We start from the raw sequence: 17,218 nt of genomic DNA, 5'->3' as shown, positions 1-17,218 counted from the left end.
GACAGAAAATTAAAAGTTGATATTTTCTTGGCCGATATGGCTAGGAACTATACTCTCATTCTGGTGTAATAATTAAGGACTTTGATGCTGTAACAAGGCTGCAGCAGGGGCAATGATATTAGGCAGCGCCTGAACATATTCCCCTGCTATTGAAAGTAACCAAGGGAACTATTTTCAGGCGCTGCGTAATATCCTTACTCCTACTGCAGCAATGTTACAGCAGCAAAGTCCTTGATTATTACGCCAGAATGAGAGTATAGTTCATAGCCATATCAGCCTAGAAAATATCAACTTTTAATTTTCCGTCTTTCTTAGTATACGATGTTACTACAGAAGAGTCAAGTTTTACATAGGAAAAATATCAAAAATCTTTACTTATTTTTAAGTGCGATGCTAATGGTCTAATCAGATTCAAAGGATTATGCTCAGCTATGCTAAAATTGGTGCAACCAGTTAAATATATTATTAAATTGGGTCAGTAGTAGAAATTTGAAGGTTTTTTTAGAAATTTGTGCCTTCTAGGCCGAGAAAAGCCAGAAAATGTGTTTTTGCTCATGTGGATGAAAAACACCAAATCCCAGAATGCATTGCTTTGCTGCTCTACGAGGCCACTCCCAAGTCACGCCTACCGGTTCGATAGGGCGGGAGGGAAATTCAACTAAGCTAAATACAACTTTTACAGACACGTGAGTCCCTTTGACGATAGTTGACACATTATTATAAATACCGACATGGTGATAAGTTGCTTTGTGCCGAGATGTTCACCCAAAACCAGGAAAGGACGAGAAGTAAGTTTTCACCATTTGCCGGTTAAAGATTGGGAGCGGTGTAAACAGTGGCTGCGGGCTATCAACCATCCAAAGTATGGAGAAGACACTGATGCGGTAAACTTAAAAAACTTGAGGGTTTGCAGTCTCCATTTTAAGCTGGATGACTGGGAACTTAATGTACTCGGAATGAAGCGAACCGCGCTAAAGGACACCGCAATTCCGTCCATATTTACCTTCCCAGACGACGAACGGCCATCTGATATCAAACGCATTCGTCAAGAGGTAAGACTTTTGCTGTTTCTGATCACACAGTAGCATATACATGGTAATATAGTTGTTAGCAGTAAAACCGTAAAGTTAGCAAAGTAACGTTAGATAGACAATGACATATAAGTTGGCTGTTCTGAAAATAGAACAACTGTTAGCTACAGAGCTACTTGTGGAGTTACGTTACCAAAACAAGTCGATAGCCAAGTCAATATTGTCTAAAAACAGTAAGCACGACGTTAGCAATGCAAGCTATTTTCACATGCAATAGGCTAACATACTCGCTCCACAAAGCACAGATGTGAGTAACATGTTTGTGTCACTATTGCATTGCTGTTACTGATGGTTTGAGATGTTTTTATGTTACTTGTATGTAACGTCTCATATTTTTGGTCAACCCAGACTTGGCACCATCCCTACATGTGGGTCACACAGAAATTACAAACACAGATACTGGTGTATTATATTAGATTTTAATTTGGTAATTTGTCAGTCGTTTTGTTTCATGATGATGTTTACAAATAATTAACAATGGGTTAGAAGTAGATAATTTAACAATTCTTACTTATAGGTGCAGTGTGTAATTTTTAGAAGAATCTCTTTAAAGAAATGGAAAATAATATACAAAACTGTATGATCAGGGGTGGATAAAGACCTTTCTTTATAAACCGTTATGTTTTTATTACCTTAGAATTAGCTGTTTTTATCTACATACACTGAGGGTTCCCTTACATGGAAGTCGCCATTTTGTGCCACCATGTTTCTACGGAAGCCTTTAAAGGACAAGTTCGGTATATTACACTTAAAGTCCTGTTTTCAGATTGTTTATGATGAAATAGAACGGTTTTGACTGAAATTTCGACATATGCGGCTACCCCGAGAATTTTAGGGTGTTTGTGTTTCACCTCATACCTCTACAATGGGTTTAATGGTGCACTGGAACAATCCTTCCTAAAATGCATTAAACTTTCGTTTACAAAGACGTGAAACTCACTGTTTTGTAAGGCTACATTTTGCTCGTGAGGAAGATGATAACGAAGAGGATGAGACTCCTTCAAACCATAAAGTGAATATGCAACCCGGTATCACCCCAAATTAGGTAAGTTTACATGCAACCAAATAATCCATCTGTAATCATATTGATGGCTCAATCGTATTAAAAAGTCGTCATGTAAACACCTTAATCAATATGATTGAAGACGATCGGATGCAAATTTGGATCGTATTCCGATCTGTGATCCGATCAGCAGGAGAAAAGTATGCATGTAAACGCGTGAATCATAGTATTTTCTAAATCTGATTTTTTTCTAAAATGGAAATTTGTGCTCCAAGTTCACGTATTATATTTACCTCTTATATCACATGATTCTCGTCACAGAAACACGCAACAACAAGGTAATGCATCACGTAACGTTAATGGGGTCACGCGCTGTGCACGCAATGTACTAAATTCTGCAGCGTTTATGTGTACTTTTAAAACATTAGGCTACTTAAAGTAATTAATATAGCGTTGTGCCTTTTAAAAAGTGTGTTTTCATTACCTATATCTGAAAACTTCTTAAGAACAACTTTCTAACTCAGTTTTAACTTTTATCCAGAGATAAAGCGTGAACTCGACGAGAGATGCTGTCCGCAGCGTAGCGTTGCCAAGTCCTCTGCTTTTTTTCGAGTTTAGATTTGGGCTACAGTTCCAGCAGTTGTTTTTTTCTGCGGGTTAAAGATTAATTTATTTGGTTGCTTAGTTATTGGTATTTGGGCTGTGAATAGTCATTGGGATGCTTTTGGGCTAGTTTTGAACATCCATTCGGATGGTTTTGATATGCGAGTCTGGCAACCCTGGCGGTGTGCTTGTGCAGACTTTCGGTTCGGATTCTATATAATGTACATGTAAACGAACATTTAAATCAGATGTTTAGAGTGCATGTAAACTATATCGTCGTAACTTTCAATCGTATTAAATTCAGTCGGATTGACAAATTTTTGTGCATGTAAACATAGCCATTGTGAAATAGACAGTTTGGTCCACTAGAGCAGGGTTTTTTCAAACTGGGGTCCCTCAGGTTGTGGTCTAACTGTACGTTAACACTGCTGCCGACTTGAGCTTCCAAAAAAGCTCAGGCCGCCTGGTCAAGGACATTTGTCGATAAGTACGCGGAAGCTTGTTGACGCTTTGGCCGCTCTGAAGTCTTTGTCACCCTGAAATGTTTCTTCGGAATCAGCTAGCAAAGAATGTCTAGGCTATATTCCGATTGGTTGCTGGCGTTTTGCTGCTGTTTGCCGCTGAACCGCGTCATACCTCATTACCATAAAGTTGAGCTTCTTTCAACTTTTTGATTGATGCTCTGGTCGCTCAAATGCGATGCCAATGGATTTGACGCTCCTTGCAGCTGATAGAAGTCAGCTTTCATTGTAAATGAATGACTTTCGGTAACTTTGGAAGCTCAGGTCGGCGGCAGTGTGAACGTGCAGTAAGAGATTCCCCAGCAAATTTCAAGGGAAAAAGACAAATCAAAAATGGTAAACGTATACACAGTAGTAGCCAATTATTTGAGTTTGTAAAAAAATTGCTGAAAACATAATTACAATGTTTCTTTACAAAATATGGATAAAAACTTTAGGAAAGCGGTCCCTCGCTAAAACTTTATCATATGGGGTACTAGCTATCATACCGTTTAAAAACTCCTGCACTAGCAATACCTGGGTTTGTAAACAGCTGATAGATGTGAAATTTTTCATAATCATTATTTAAAATACTGCTGACCTCAACACTCCATACACTTCTTTTTCAGGTAGTGGATGATTCACACTCAACTGCAAAGCAAAGCAAGGTAAGCCAAATAAAACAGAACCTGTTTTGTTTACATTCACTTGCTTAAAGGGATAGTTCACCCAAAAATAAAATTCGGGAAATTGACCCACTCTCCTGTTGTTACAAACTTGCATCATTTATTTGTGCTGATGAACAAAAAGGAAGATATTTTGAGTAATGTTTGTAACCAAACTGATCAGAGGCCCCATTGACTTCCATAATAGGAAAAAGAATACTAGAAGTCAATGGGGCCTCTAATTGATTTGGTTACAAACATTACTCAAAATATCTTCCTTTGTGTTCATCAGAACAAAGAAATTTATCCAGGTTTGTAACAACATTAGAGTGAGTAAATTATGACCATTTTGGGGGGAACTATCCCTTTAATTTAGAGGTGCCCAAACTAGGGCCAATGACCTTTAATTTGGCCAGCCATGCCACGTGAGATAAGGAAACATCATTGACGCAGATGTTTATATTTCTAATTAAACAGTTTTTAAAATGTAATTTTTTTTGTTTTATTTGTACATTACAAAAATGTAAATTGAAATTAAATGCAAGGAATTAAAATGAATACATTTATTTTTAATGTACATGGATACTTGAAGGTGTGCATCACGAAACTCAACGAACTCAGGTACCCTGCACTATAGGCTAATAATGGGGAGGTCGAGGCAGTGGCACACAGACAAAGGAAAATGTAAATGTAAAAATGATTGGCAAAATTATTTTCTCAGTTACCTTTGAAAATAAAACTGTATTAGTTATGCATAAACAGTAGTGCTGTGTTCAAAATATCGATACGAAGATACATCGTCATGAACGCCTGACGATGCGCGCATATAAACAGCACCTTCTGTATCGATTCGGATGCACTTTTGAAAGTAGCATGACGAATCGCTGTTGATCGAAAATACGCATATGACTCGCGGAATATGTAGAGTTAAAGTTAAAGGGCGCACGCGTCTGCACAACTTGCAAACTTCTATTAAATACAGTAGTATTAGGTTTGACTGCATGTGTATACATATATTCATAGATATAGAATAATTAAATGAGAGACAAATATAATGCTTAGAGTAAGGCACTATATTTGTAAATCTGCTTTAAAAAAAACATTATTAAGTATTACTTAAAGTATTTCTACGAATTACCCCAAAAGCTAATAAATGAATGTCAAAAACACAACAGTTACAACACTGCTTATTCAATGTATAATAAACAGATAATAATAATAATGTTACTAAATTCTGAACAAAAATGTAATTCAAAATATTATTGTATCGTGATGTGCATCGCGGCCTTGTATCGGGATATGTATCGTATCGGGAAATTGGTGGCAACAAAGTAATGTTTGCTTATTTATTATTAGAAATTTATAAATTATGAGAATCAGGGCAACTTTAATTTTAATATATAACACAGCAACATTTACTTTAAACTCTCGCCTCTTAGTCAGGTTGGATTTTTGGCCCTTGGTAGAAAAAAGTTTGGGCACCCCTGCTTTAATGTGCAAAACAGTATATTTTAGACAGGCAGTAAAAGTTAAGAGAAAACAAAACACAATTCTTTGTTTGTCTCTTAGTTGTCCTGAGCAAAATTAAAGAAGCATAGGTTTTGGGCTTATTACTTCCAGGGCAACAAAAGATTCTACATAGTTCTCCAGGCCTTTAAGGGCAATGTGCACCCTAACAAGAAAATTCTGTTGTCATTTACTAACCCTTATGTCATTTCAATTCCATACACTTATGTTACTCTGTGGAACACAAAGAAAGGTATTTCTATAATACCTAGTAATATGAACAGATTGAAAGATGAACAGAATGTAAGGTTTTACTCACAATATTGAAGATTAACATAATGGTAAATTGGTAAATAATGTTTATTTTGGGGTCATCTGTCCCTTTGGTTGTTACACTATTGTATTTAAAATATTTTTCCAAGGTGGGCTGGCCTGTTAATATAGGATTATGTTTTTTTTATCTTTAGAGAACACATCTGTCACTAAATTGAACCCAGTCACCTTGGATTATGCCCAAAAGTGTGAGAATTACAAGAAACTCACCAGAACTGTGATGGACTCCATTTCCACCTTAGAAAAAATGACAACATGCTCCGTCACAGGGAAAAAGGGACCACTGGTGAACAAAGACAGAGTCCTGACAGAGAAAGTGAAGCTAGTAATAGGTAAGCATGTTACAAAATTGTGAGTTTTGGGCAAATTATAGTTTACCAACTTGTTTACACAAATATTATTCTTTTTAACTATTACATTCCTATTCTAATGTCGCTTTTCCATTGCATAGTACCCCACGGTTTGGTTTAGTTTGGGTCGGGTCAGCTTACTTTTGGGAGCTTTTCCATTGGGTGCAGTACATAGTACCCGATACTTTTTTTCGTACCACCTCGGTTGGGGTTCAAATGGCGCTTTTCCATTGCATAGTACCCCACGGTTTGGTTTAGTTTGGGTCGGGTCAGTTTACTTTTGGGAGCTTTTCCATTGGGATCACTTCGTAGTACCCGATACTTTTTTTCGTTCCACCTCGGTTGGGGTTCCAAGCGACCCGAGCTGATACCAAACGTGACGCGTAAACACTGTAGTTCACTGATTGGTCTAAGAGAATCGTCATCGGCGCCGTCATCCTATTATGTAAAATATTAGCTTTAGCTTAAGGCTTGCTGCTAGCTTGCGCTGTCTCGAGCAAACATGTTGTCATCTGTGCTCTGTTTTAAGTTTCCAAACACCCTTTTAGCGATTAAAAACATCCACAGGTTGTGAATCAGGAACACATAAAAGTTTTTTCCAGACTTGCAGTTGGTGGCGGCACATTCGCGACGTGCACGTCAGTATTATTTATGCTTTAATGCAACTTCATTGAGGCTCAGCGGAGCGCCGTCGACAGACGCCACGGGTGTTTGAACAGAAACTGTTATGTGAGACAGAGGAAGTTATAAACGCGATGTGCAAAGTAAACTTCTATTTGTGGTGGCCAATTTTAATTTTGTGGCGGCACATTCGCGACGTGCACGTCAGTATTATTTATGCTTTAATGCAACTTCATTGAGGCTCAGCGGAGCCGTCGACTGACGCCACGGGTGTTTGAACAGAAACTGTCATGTGAGTCAGAGGTAGTTATAAACGCGATGTGCAAAGTAAACATCTATTTGTGGTGGCCAATTTTAATTTTGTGGCGGACTAATAAATAAATGTATGGGAATGTACAAGGACGCTCTCTCTTGTATGATGTCACAGCCGTATGCAGCGCAAATATAACGACACGCCTATAATTCCTCCCACTGCGAAGTGAAACTAAACTCAATGGAAAAGCTAACCACGCCAAAGTGAGGTGAGCTGACCCGACCCAAACTAAACTAAACCGTGGGGTACTATGCAATGGAAAAGCGCCAAAAGCGACCCGAGCTGATACCAAACGTGACGCAAAAACACTGTAGATCACTGATTGGTCTGAGAAAATCGCGTCATCCTATAATGTAGATTAGCTTTACCTGTGCTAGCTTGCGCTGTCTCGAGCAAACATGTTGTCATCTGTGCTCTGCTATAAGTTCCCAAACTCCCTTTTAGCGATGAAAAACATCCACAGGTTGAGAATCAGGAACACCAGTTTTTTCCAAACTTGCAGTTTTTGGCGGAACATTCACATCGAGCACTTCAGCATTATATGCTTAAATGCAACTTCATTGAGGCTCAGCGGAGCGCCGTCGACTGACGCCGCGGTGTTTGAACAGAAACTGTCATGTGAGACAGATGTAACGTTAGTGATAAACGCAATGTGCAAACATCTATTTGTGGTGGCCAATTTTAATTTTGTGGCGGACTGAGAAAATAATAAATGTATGGAAATGTACAATGACGCTCTCACTTGTATGATGTCACAGCAGTACGCAAATATAACGACACCCCTATAATCCCTCCCACTAGGATGGCTCGATGGAAAAGCTAACCACGCCAAAGTGAGGTGAGCTGACCCGACCCAAACTAAACTAAACCGTGGGGTACTATGCAATGGAAAAGCGCCATAAGTGCAGAGTAAGATCATACACCAATACAAATAACAATACTTACTAGGGTTGGGTATCAAGAATCAGTTTCATTTTAGAACCGATTAAAACGTTAAAGAACCGGGGATTCGTTACGATGCACGCATTTTGATTCTTTTGATCGATTCCTGACTTTTCTCATGCATTCTCGCACGGCGAAACAGTAGTGAGCATTTTATTGTTGTATCTACCTGTATATGCCAGGACCTGCGACAAGAACAGGTGTTTCATTATGCACATGCATAGTTCATCATAATCAATGTTTAAAAGTTGTAATGCTAACCAAATGCTGCCATAACCACAAAAAATAAATAAACCCACACGATCATGGTTTCATAATCGGTCGTTGATGCCACATTTGAGTGGCCATTCCTACAAAGATCATACAACTAAAAACAGCTAATCCTGAAATTCAAAAAGTAAATGCTATCAAGAGAGACTGATGCTTGTACTGCTCTAATCTTTAATTTTTTTATTATCCTAAAACAGGGAGCCTGCTGGAAGAGAATCTGAGGACTGATGCACATATAACAATGGACATGCATAAAGACACATATCTCTCTCTATCTCTCTCTCTCCCACACACACACACACACACACTCAGATATACAGTTGTTGTTGTATGGACAGCATTTTATTGATACTTGTTTTTTTATGAATATGTTTGGATACTTCTTAAAATTTGCTGTATGTTTGCAAATAAATTCTCCATTTGAATCAGTTTTTCCTTACAGTAAAATGTGTCTTATGTCAAAGTCACATCATGGTGCCTTTATTTTATATCACCGACATCTTAGTAAGATTATAGCTTACCCTTGGGGTCAAAGGGTGAGTTTGAGTCCTGGGTTATGATAAGCAAATGTATGGCCTACTTTATATATTTTAACTCTCAACATCACATGTGAAAAAATACGTGATCACATGAGAAACCCATGTGATCACATGTGCATAATGTGATGACAATTTTTTGTGTTTCACATGGGAATTTGCATGTGTTTAACATGTGATCCCCTGTGCTTCACATGGAAATTCACATGTGATTCACACAAAAGTGTTCCAAAAGCACACATTTCCCATGTGCAAAACACATGTTCTGCATGTGATTCTAACATGTTTTCATGTGTCACATGTGATTTTAACATGTTTTCACACAATAAATTTCACATGTGAAATGTGTGCTTTTGGAACATTTTTGTGTGAATCCCATGTGAAACACATGTGATCACATGTGCATAATGTGATGACCATTTTTTTACATGTGCCACATGTGATCCACTAATTTCACATGTGTTTCACATGGGATTCACACAAAAATGTTCCAAAAGCACACATTTCACATGTGAAATTGAAAGGGAATTTGCATGTGTTTCACATGTGAATTTGCATGTGCTTCACATGTGAGCCCATGTGTTTCACATGTGAATTTGCATGTGTTTCACATGGGAATTTGCATGTGTTTCACATGTGAATTTGCATGTGTTTCACATGGGAATTCGCATGTGATTCACACAAAAGTGTTCCAAAAGCATGTTTTGCACATGTGAGCAGATGTGTTTTGCACATGTGAGCAGATGTGTTTTGCACATGTGAGCAGATGTGTTTTGCACATGTGAAATACATGTGCTTTTTCTGTAAGGGTACAAGAAAAAAAATCAGAATTTTGATAAAATCACCTTTAAAGTTGTCTAAATAACATAATTAGCAACTGCATTCACAAAATAAAGTGTTGATATATTTATGGGAAATGTACAAAATATCTTTACTTAAAGGAACATGCCTTTTTGGGACTTGTTCGCCGTATCTCCCAGAGTTAGATAAGTCAATACATACCATTACATCTCCTTGCGTCCTTTAACTCCTTCTGATGCACCCACAGCTAGCTAGCCTAGCTTGGCACAGAGACTGTAAGTAAATGGCTCCAGCTAGCATACTGCTCCCAATAAGTGACAAGTGGCACCAGCATTTTCCTATTTAGCATATATGTTGTGGTTTGTATGGTCACAGCGTGTACAAGTGGCAAGGTCAAGTGAGACACACAGCCATCTTTAAACCACATACAAGGAACTATATTCTCAGAAGGCGAAGCACTGCTACTTGGGCGGAGTGATATGCTCGCAGCACGTGAGTAGTCCGGTGGTGAGGAGCAGAGACTAGAGTTCGCGCATAGTTGGAGTAATAGACTAGAGTCAGCAATTGCTAGATAATAAATCCATTACAATCATGGGTGTTTACTGCATTGTAAAGAGCTGCAACAATAAACAGGGGAGACCAGGTAATAGAATGATATTTCATAGGATTCCAACCAGAAACGCTGACCTGATGAATCAATGGCTACTTGCTCTGGATATAGATCTACACACACCTGTAGCCACCATCAAGGGCCATCGGGTTTGCTCCGAACATTTTACTGAGGACGACTATTTTCAAAAAATGCAATTTGCCACACGGACAATGAAACTTGTGCTGAAGGATACAGCCATCCCATCATTGATAGTACAGACAGGACAACGTGAATCGGCTGCGGTAAGTGTTCCGTTATGTTTTTAGATGACTAGCCTACTGTAATAGTGCCATTTGCTACATCTAATGTAACGTTAGTGACACTATTACATAAATAGGGTGGCCACTACTATTGCGGTTGTTCTCGGGATCTACTACCTTTCTCTTCTATTGACTTTTTATGGCGGATGGCAAACCAACTTATGGTGCATTTACCGCCACCAACTGGACTGGAGTGTGAAGCACTTGTAGGCATATGACATTCACATAACATACTCCTATTTCTTTAATACATTTTATAATAGAACCATATATAATATTTTGTTTTGCTTGTTCTTTCAAAAGACTTCACCCATATTCTTAACTTCATGGATGTACTACCTAGATAGTCACGTTGGTTTTGAAACAACAACGGTGCTTGCGCTAATCACTCCGCCCAAGTAGCAGTGCTTCGCCTTGGTATGCACGTGACGTCACCTCCGGTGAAAGTGACTGCGGTTACGCCCACTGAGTGGCAAAAGACAGAGCGGCTGAATTTGTGTACAGTGTGAAATCGTTTTACAGACTGCCAAATATCACCGAAAGGAGAAGTAAATTCAAGCAGAGGTGGACACTACTTAAGTATTTTACTTTCTACTTAAAACTATTTTTTCAAGTATTTGTATTTTATCTGTGTTTTTCTTTGGAAAACATACATTCCAAAGCATATTATCATAATTTTTACTCTATTACATCTCAGAAATACAAGTTTTTGTTTTACTCAAGTAAAAGTACACAATTTTAATGTAATTGTGTATTAAATAAATTTTAATATGCAATAGTATGATTCTATGCTTTACAGTGTAGGGAAATAACAAATTTCCCAAGACAAACACCCTAATAAAGCACAGATGCTTGGAAAATGTAACTAATGTTACTAAGTATTGTTCACCACTGCTATCAAGTCCAACTAAATTCAATTTAAGCTGTTAATAGTCAGTTTAACTGGCTTTTTCGCCGCACCCACCATGAAAACCAGCCATTTTGTTGAATGTTTGCCACTTAACAGGGCGTGCTTCTTCATGGTCACATACAAAAGTGACATCAATGCATACCCTCTATAGACCGTTTCATCAGGCGCACGTGCGGTGACGCGATAACAAACGTCTGGTCTGAACTTTACTTCCGCTTTCTATTTGTTTAATAGTCTGACTACTTTCTGAAACTGAACTCTTAAACAAATACCTGGTCGAAAATAACAAATGTTTTGGGTTCCTGTGCAATCTACATGTTGTTTATTTTGCTTGTTATATAAATAAACTACCTTAAAAGGACTTTGTTGTTATTTATTCTTCACAGAGTTTACCGGAAATTACGTGATGACCGCAAAAGCTGCGGGTTTATGGTGTTAATGCTGATACAGTCTATACGGTTAAAAGATGTCTCTCTCATATGACCTTGTTATTTGTACACGCTGTGACTATAGAAATCACAACATATAAATAGGAAAATGTTGCCGTTATTTTGTCGCTTATTGGGAGCAGTATGCTGGCTGGAGCCATTTACTTCCAGTCTTTGGGCTAAGCTAACGGTGGGTGCGTCAGGCAGAGTTATGGCGCTGGGGGATATGGTGAATAAGTCGAGAAGGAGGTCAGAAAGAGATGTTTCCCAATTTTGGTGCGTCTTCAAACTGAAAAGTGGTTTAAAAATAATGATGTATGGCTTTTCAGGGCTTCCGTACTTTTTTGATTGAATGGTTAAAACCGCCTAATCCCAGTCTAAAAAAACCACCTCAAAATCGAGAAACGCCCCTTTTTGTTCCGCAGAGACCTATACTTGGAATAAGCCCCAAAAAGTCACTATGTTCCTTTAAGTAAATATCATGTTCAATGAAGATATTTTGTACATTTCCCAGCATAAATATAAAAACCTGCTAATGACGCCATTTAGACAACTTTAAAGGCAATTTTATCAAAATTCTGTTTTTTTCTGATTCCAGATTTTCAAATGGTTATCTCAGCCAAATATTGTCCTATCCTAACAAACCATACATCAATGGAAATCGTATTCATCCATCTTTCAGATAATGTATAAATCTTAAAAAATTACCCTTTTCTGTTTTTGTGGTCCGGGGCCAATCCCAACATAACACCAACTGTGACGTTACAGTCGTGATTTACCCGCCCACTTTCTAGGTCAGCCGAACGTGCACATAGCGAAAATGGCAGATCACGGATATAAATGTTACGTTCCAGGCTGTGCAGGGAATGTGTGCACTTTCCATACCCTTCCCATGGAAAGGCAGTGTCAACAGGCATGGTTGATGTTCATCTATAACAAGATACCGCGACACTTCAATTCAAAGTTGTTAGTTTGCTCTGCCCATTTCACAATTGACAGCTTCTCGAACCTGGGACAATATCAAGCAGGTTTCGCTAAGCGTTTGACACTGAAGAAAAGGGCAATACCGACTATATTGCCATCACAACCCCTACCGCAATCCGTAAGTAGTGACTGTATCCATCTATTGACAGATGAAGCCATTCGGTTTAAATTGTACGTTTCTTAGTGAGCTAACAACATTAACAAATAATTTACCTTTACCTGTGTTAACCTTAGCTTACTAGCAAACTATAACTAAGTAAGTAGTATGACGACCTATTTATGAGAGCGAGCAAGCAAGCAAGCTCAAATCGTGTATTCGCGGCAGCTTGCTTTCTCTCTTTATTCCAGTCTGAGAGGCTAGCAGGAATACAGCAACTGCCAAAATCTCGCCGGATAATCGCTTATTTTATCCTAATCCTAACCCCAACATTTCACGGGATTTGGATTTAGGCTGCAGCAGTATCACATTTAGTATCAAGGTTTTTTCCAAAGCTTTATTTGACCCCCGATGAGCGTTTGGACCCGGAAGTGGTGTCGTGTGACGTCAGACTTAACAATCGGATAGCGACAACAATGCCTCCTAACATTCGGCTTAAGCATTCTCGGTGTTTTGTTATCGGATGTAAAAATGAACATAGGAGTATTCATTTACTCCCAACATCCGAGGAACTGAGGACGCAGTGGATTAGTTTTATTTTTAAAGGCAACGTGCCTCAAATTATACCCAGATTCGTTTTTGTTTGCGCCAATCATTTCACCTCAGAATGCTTTGTGAACGAGGGGCAATACAATGCAGGCTTTGCTAAAAAGTTGCTAATAAGGGATGGATCTGTACCAACTATTCGTGATCCATCTTTAGTTCCCGGAGGAGTAAGTAACTTATCACGTTGTTGTTTTTTTATGATTTTTGAGCAAATCGGCACTCGGTCGATGTGCCTGTTGTTAGCCACTTCCAAAACGTTGCTAAAGCTATTATTGTCACGGAGACCACCCCTCATATTAATATAATGTCGTTATAGTGCTTATCTAACGTTTTGAACGTATTTGTGCGAGGGTTTTTTATTTTGCACAAATGTTATCACAATATTTAACGTTAACGTACGTGTCTGTGTTGCTCATCCACAGTTGCAAATGGGAAAAACTCGATAATTAATAATAAATAAATAATAATTTAACCATTCTGAGATGTCCTGGTTCATTTTCAGATGTGTTTCTTCTTTTAGAGTTTTTTGGAGATATTTAAATGAATGAATGGATTGCGAATTGTTAGCATATAACGCTAAGTAACAGCGGGAGGTGAAGCCGCCATTGAGCGGCCATTTTGCTACGCCTAACCGAGAGGGGGCGCCATTTACTTACATGGCGTGATTTTTTTGTCGCATACTAGAGCAAATAACTACTGTGATTAGTTACAGGTTACAGTAACTACTACAGTTGGCTTACAGAGTTGTCATGTAAATATCCAAAAGTGATGTAAAGTGTGAAATGCAATGTTTGTAAATTATTTTGCACCTTTTTAAGATAATTTATTTTAGGATACTTGTGCTCAGACTGAACTTTGTTTTTTATTGATATGATTTAGAAGATATTAAAAAAGATATGACGATTTTGTTTCTAAATTGTGGTGTTGTGATGTTTTGTCCTCTGTTATAGATCAAGGATAATTCACTTTTGGTGATCTCTGGTCAGTTATCTGGTATCAATTCAATGACACTTCAAACCCCAGAAGGGATCCAAGCGAAAAACGAAAGTGACAGACAGGAGGCAAAAACAACAATTGACATTGGCGCAGCTTTTCCGCTGTGGCAAACGTACCGAGAAAAAAATGGATTTAGGACTGACACGGAGCTGGCTTTTTACTTACTGAAGAGGTGAGGATTGTTGCCAGGTTAACATAAATGTTAGATAAATTGATATTAAAGATTAAAATCAATGGGATGATGTGCAAATGGGAATGCCAAAGTAATGCACTTTTATGGAATTCAATACATCTTTGCTTCTTACATACAGTCTGTCTACAGTTAACCAGTTTAATCTCTCGTTCATTTAGGGTGCGTGGGGAAGAACTTTCAGCTCGGAGTAAAAAAAGAAGATTGGAGACGTTAACTGATGTGCTTGCACTACAAAAAGTGGAAAGTGAGAAAGAAACATTTACACATTAAACTTTCAAATGTTTTTTTTTACTGCAGATTTGTCATTCTCATCAAACTGTCAGCAGTTGTCCAGTACAACATTCTCATAGCTTTATGTCCAATATATGCATTTTTAGGAAAGTGAGAAAAATTCATCTCAGTCCAGCCAGGACCATCAGTCCACAGATAAAGATGAAGACACGGAGGTGGCAGAGATCTGCTATGAAGTTCCTTTTCCATCTCAGACAGTAAGTCATCCAATACAGTCTTAACTTCATACTGGTTGTCCAGTTATTACACCTCCAGCTACTCGAGGTATGGACCTGAACCTAAACTATAGCACGATCGAAGCTAAGGAAAACTTTGAATTTTAAAATCTTACATCGATTTACACCTTTATATAAAATTGAGTTTGCATAGTGTTGTGAAACACACTGTCCTTTTTTCCAAAATAGAAACATTTAAACCGAATCTACACCCTTGATATCAGTTGACATGACGCGATCTATAGTGATGCTAAGCTGCGGCGTTTCTCACCCAACAATTACACTCTTTATCGCAACTTCTTATGATTTATAACATGTCAATGTTTTTTGCCATGTAGGATGAATCGGCACAGACTGAATTAGAGTCAGAAGATCAGATGTTGGAGGACGGGCAAGGATTTGAAGACCAGATAATATCAGAAGTCCAGATAAAGTCAGAAGACCAACTTGAAGAAGATGTCTCCAATGATTCTGTTGCTCCAGCATTAGACAGTGAAGATATTGATCCACAGATTTCAACTTCACCTACTAAAAAAGAAATTAAAGTAAGTTCAGTTTCTCTTTCTATGCCTTTTATTTGGTCTCAAACTCAAGTTAGCTGGAGCTAACTACCCAAATGACCAAGATATAAATACATGTTTGCTTCAGATGTTATTATGAATTCGGTGGAATTTACTAGTGTATTAATGTAGGGAATCATGCATGAGGAGGCAAATTCGGACACAGCCTGTCATTAGCAAATTAGATTAACGTGATTATGTTATTATAGGCTCATCATAGCATGATTACAAGTTATGTGTTTCAAAGTTAAGTCACTGATTCTGTTCTGCCTCATAGAAAGAACCAGCAGAGACTGAAGTACCACCAGAGAACAGACTTGAGGTCGGCATGAATTCAGTTGCTACGTCGGACAAGATCTGTCACAGTTTTGTTCAGACTGCAAACCCAGTGGCAGTAAAAGAAGAACACACAGATGAGCCGCTGGTGTCTAAAAAAACTCATTTAACAGGACTGTTCAGGACATGAATTTAATGTGACGAGCCAGTGCAGGATTATACAACCGTATTATCTTTGAACCTCAACCAACTTCTGTGGAAATGTTTGATGGGACACCGCATGTGATGTGTCTTTTCCCCAAAAGCATCCCAACACAGACAGAGCTAGTTTTTATAAAGTGGAGTAGAATTTAAAGTCTGCCTTTTTTCATTTCAGAAGCCTTTTTACTTGATATACATCACCACGGGAATCGCTACTTTTGTTTCATGGCGAATTTAAATAAATGTTTACTTTGATATAACACTTATCAGTGGAAATGTGCAAACATAATAGACACGTATGTCTAGATTTTGTAAAGTGGGATGAAAAATAAAGGCTTAGTTTGATGTAACGTGTTTTTGCCTGTCACTGGTGATACTAAGAATATTGTGAAATCCTGTTTAAATTATGAAAAAGTAACCAAGTACTGAGATGGATTGCTCTTTTTAAGAGGAGTTATTTGATGCATGACTTTGATGTGCAGTGAGAATCAGAAGTAAAAATTAAACTTCATTTTAAAATTAAATGTATTTATAAGTAATAAATAACACAATTTTCCTGAATGCTGAAGGTCGTCAGCAGCTATTATTGGTAGCTGCAGATCGTAGGGGGGCGTGTCAATGTTTTTCACTGGTCGCATGTGTTAAAGGTTGTGCCTCGGCCAATCAAAGATACGTTTAAACAGGAAAAATAATTTTTCCAGTATTACTTTTTTATGGTATATTATATGCACAGAGTTTGTATAAACATATACAGCTTACAACAATTAAACAATAAGAGAGGTACTAAGAAAAAGTAACGGGTATATGAACGAAAAATAAATAATTTGTGTCAAGGTTACAGATTTAAAAGTAACTACACAGAAGTCTTTTTTGTTTTTAATATTGTGTAGTCTTTACATATTGTTTAATTTCTTTTTATAAATTTTCACAATTTAGCTTGGCTTTAGCCCACGTTTTTTGTATAAATATGATACTTACAGAGTAAAATAAGAAGTTATATAAGAAAGGGGATGGT

The 17,218-nt window shown here is 37.9% G+C and overlaps 1 protein-coding gene and 1 long non-coding RNA gene across 8 annotated transcripts; both read left to right on the top strand.

Moving 5' to 3' along the window:
- The first annotated feature begins 655 nt into the window (after window positions 1-655).
- On the top strand, window positions 656-16,553 carry LOC129426495 (uncharacterized). Of its 6 annotated transcripts, XM_073864164.1 has the most exons (7): window positions 10,021-10,177; window positions 10,256-10,428; window positions 14,422-14,639; window positions 14,819-14,912; window positions 15,050-15,148; window positions 15,505-15,711; window positions 16,004-16,553. In XM_073864164.1, exons 1-7 carry the CDS (start codon window positions 10,126-10,128, stop codon window positions 16,190-16,192), a joined length of 1,032 nt encoding a protein of 343 aa, XP_073720265.1. In that variant the 5' UTR covers window positions 10,021-10,125; the 3' UTR covers window positions 16,193-16,553. The 6 variants fall into 6 exon arrangements, with proteins under 6 accessions (XP_073720267.1, XP_073720266.1, XP_073720262.1 ...); XM_073864166.1 differs by lacking the exons at window positions 10,021-10,177; window positions 10,256-10,428 and adding an exon at window positions 656-788; XM_073864165.1 differs by lacking the exons at window positions 10,021-10,177; window positions 10,256-10,428 and adding an exon at window positions 810-1,052.
- On the top strand, window positions 4,156-8,628 carry LOC129426500 (uncharacterized). Of its 2 annotated transcripts, none has more exons than XR_008638452.2 (3): window positions 4,156-4,483; window positions 5,838-6,033; window positions 8,395-8,628. It is a non-coding gene; the product is annotated as an uncharacterized lncRNA (long non-coding RNA). The 2 variants fall into 2 exon arrangements; XR_008638453.2 differs by lacking the exon at window positions 4,156-4,483 and adding an exon at window positions 4,522-4,546.
- Window positions 16,554-17,218: the final 665 nt, after the last annotated feature.

The sequence above is a fragment of the Misgurnus anguillicaudatus genome, chromosome 25, assembly GCF_027580225.2.
Source record: "Misgurnus anguillicaudatus chromosome 25, ASM2758022v2, whole genome shotgun sequence".
Lineage (NCBI taxonomy): Eukaryota > Metazoa > Chordata > Actinopteri > Cypriniformes > Cobitidae > Misgurnus > Misgurnus anguillicaudatus.
The sequence above is the reverse complement of the archived record's forward strand: the minus strand, read 5'-3'. Positions and strand labels throughout refer to the sequence as shown.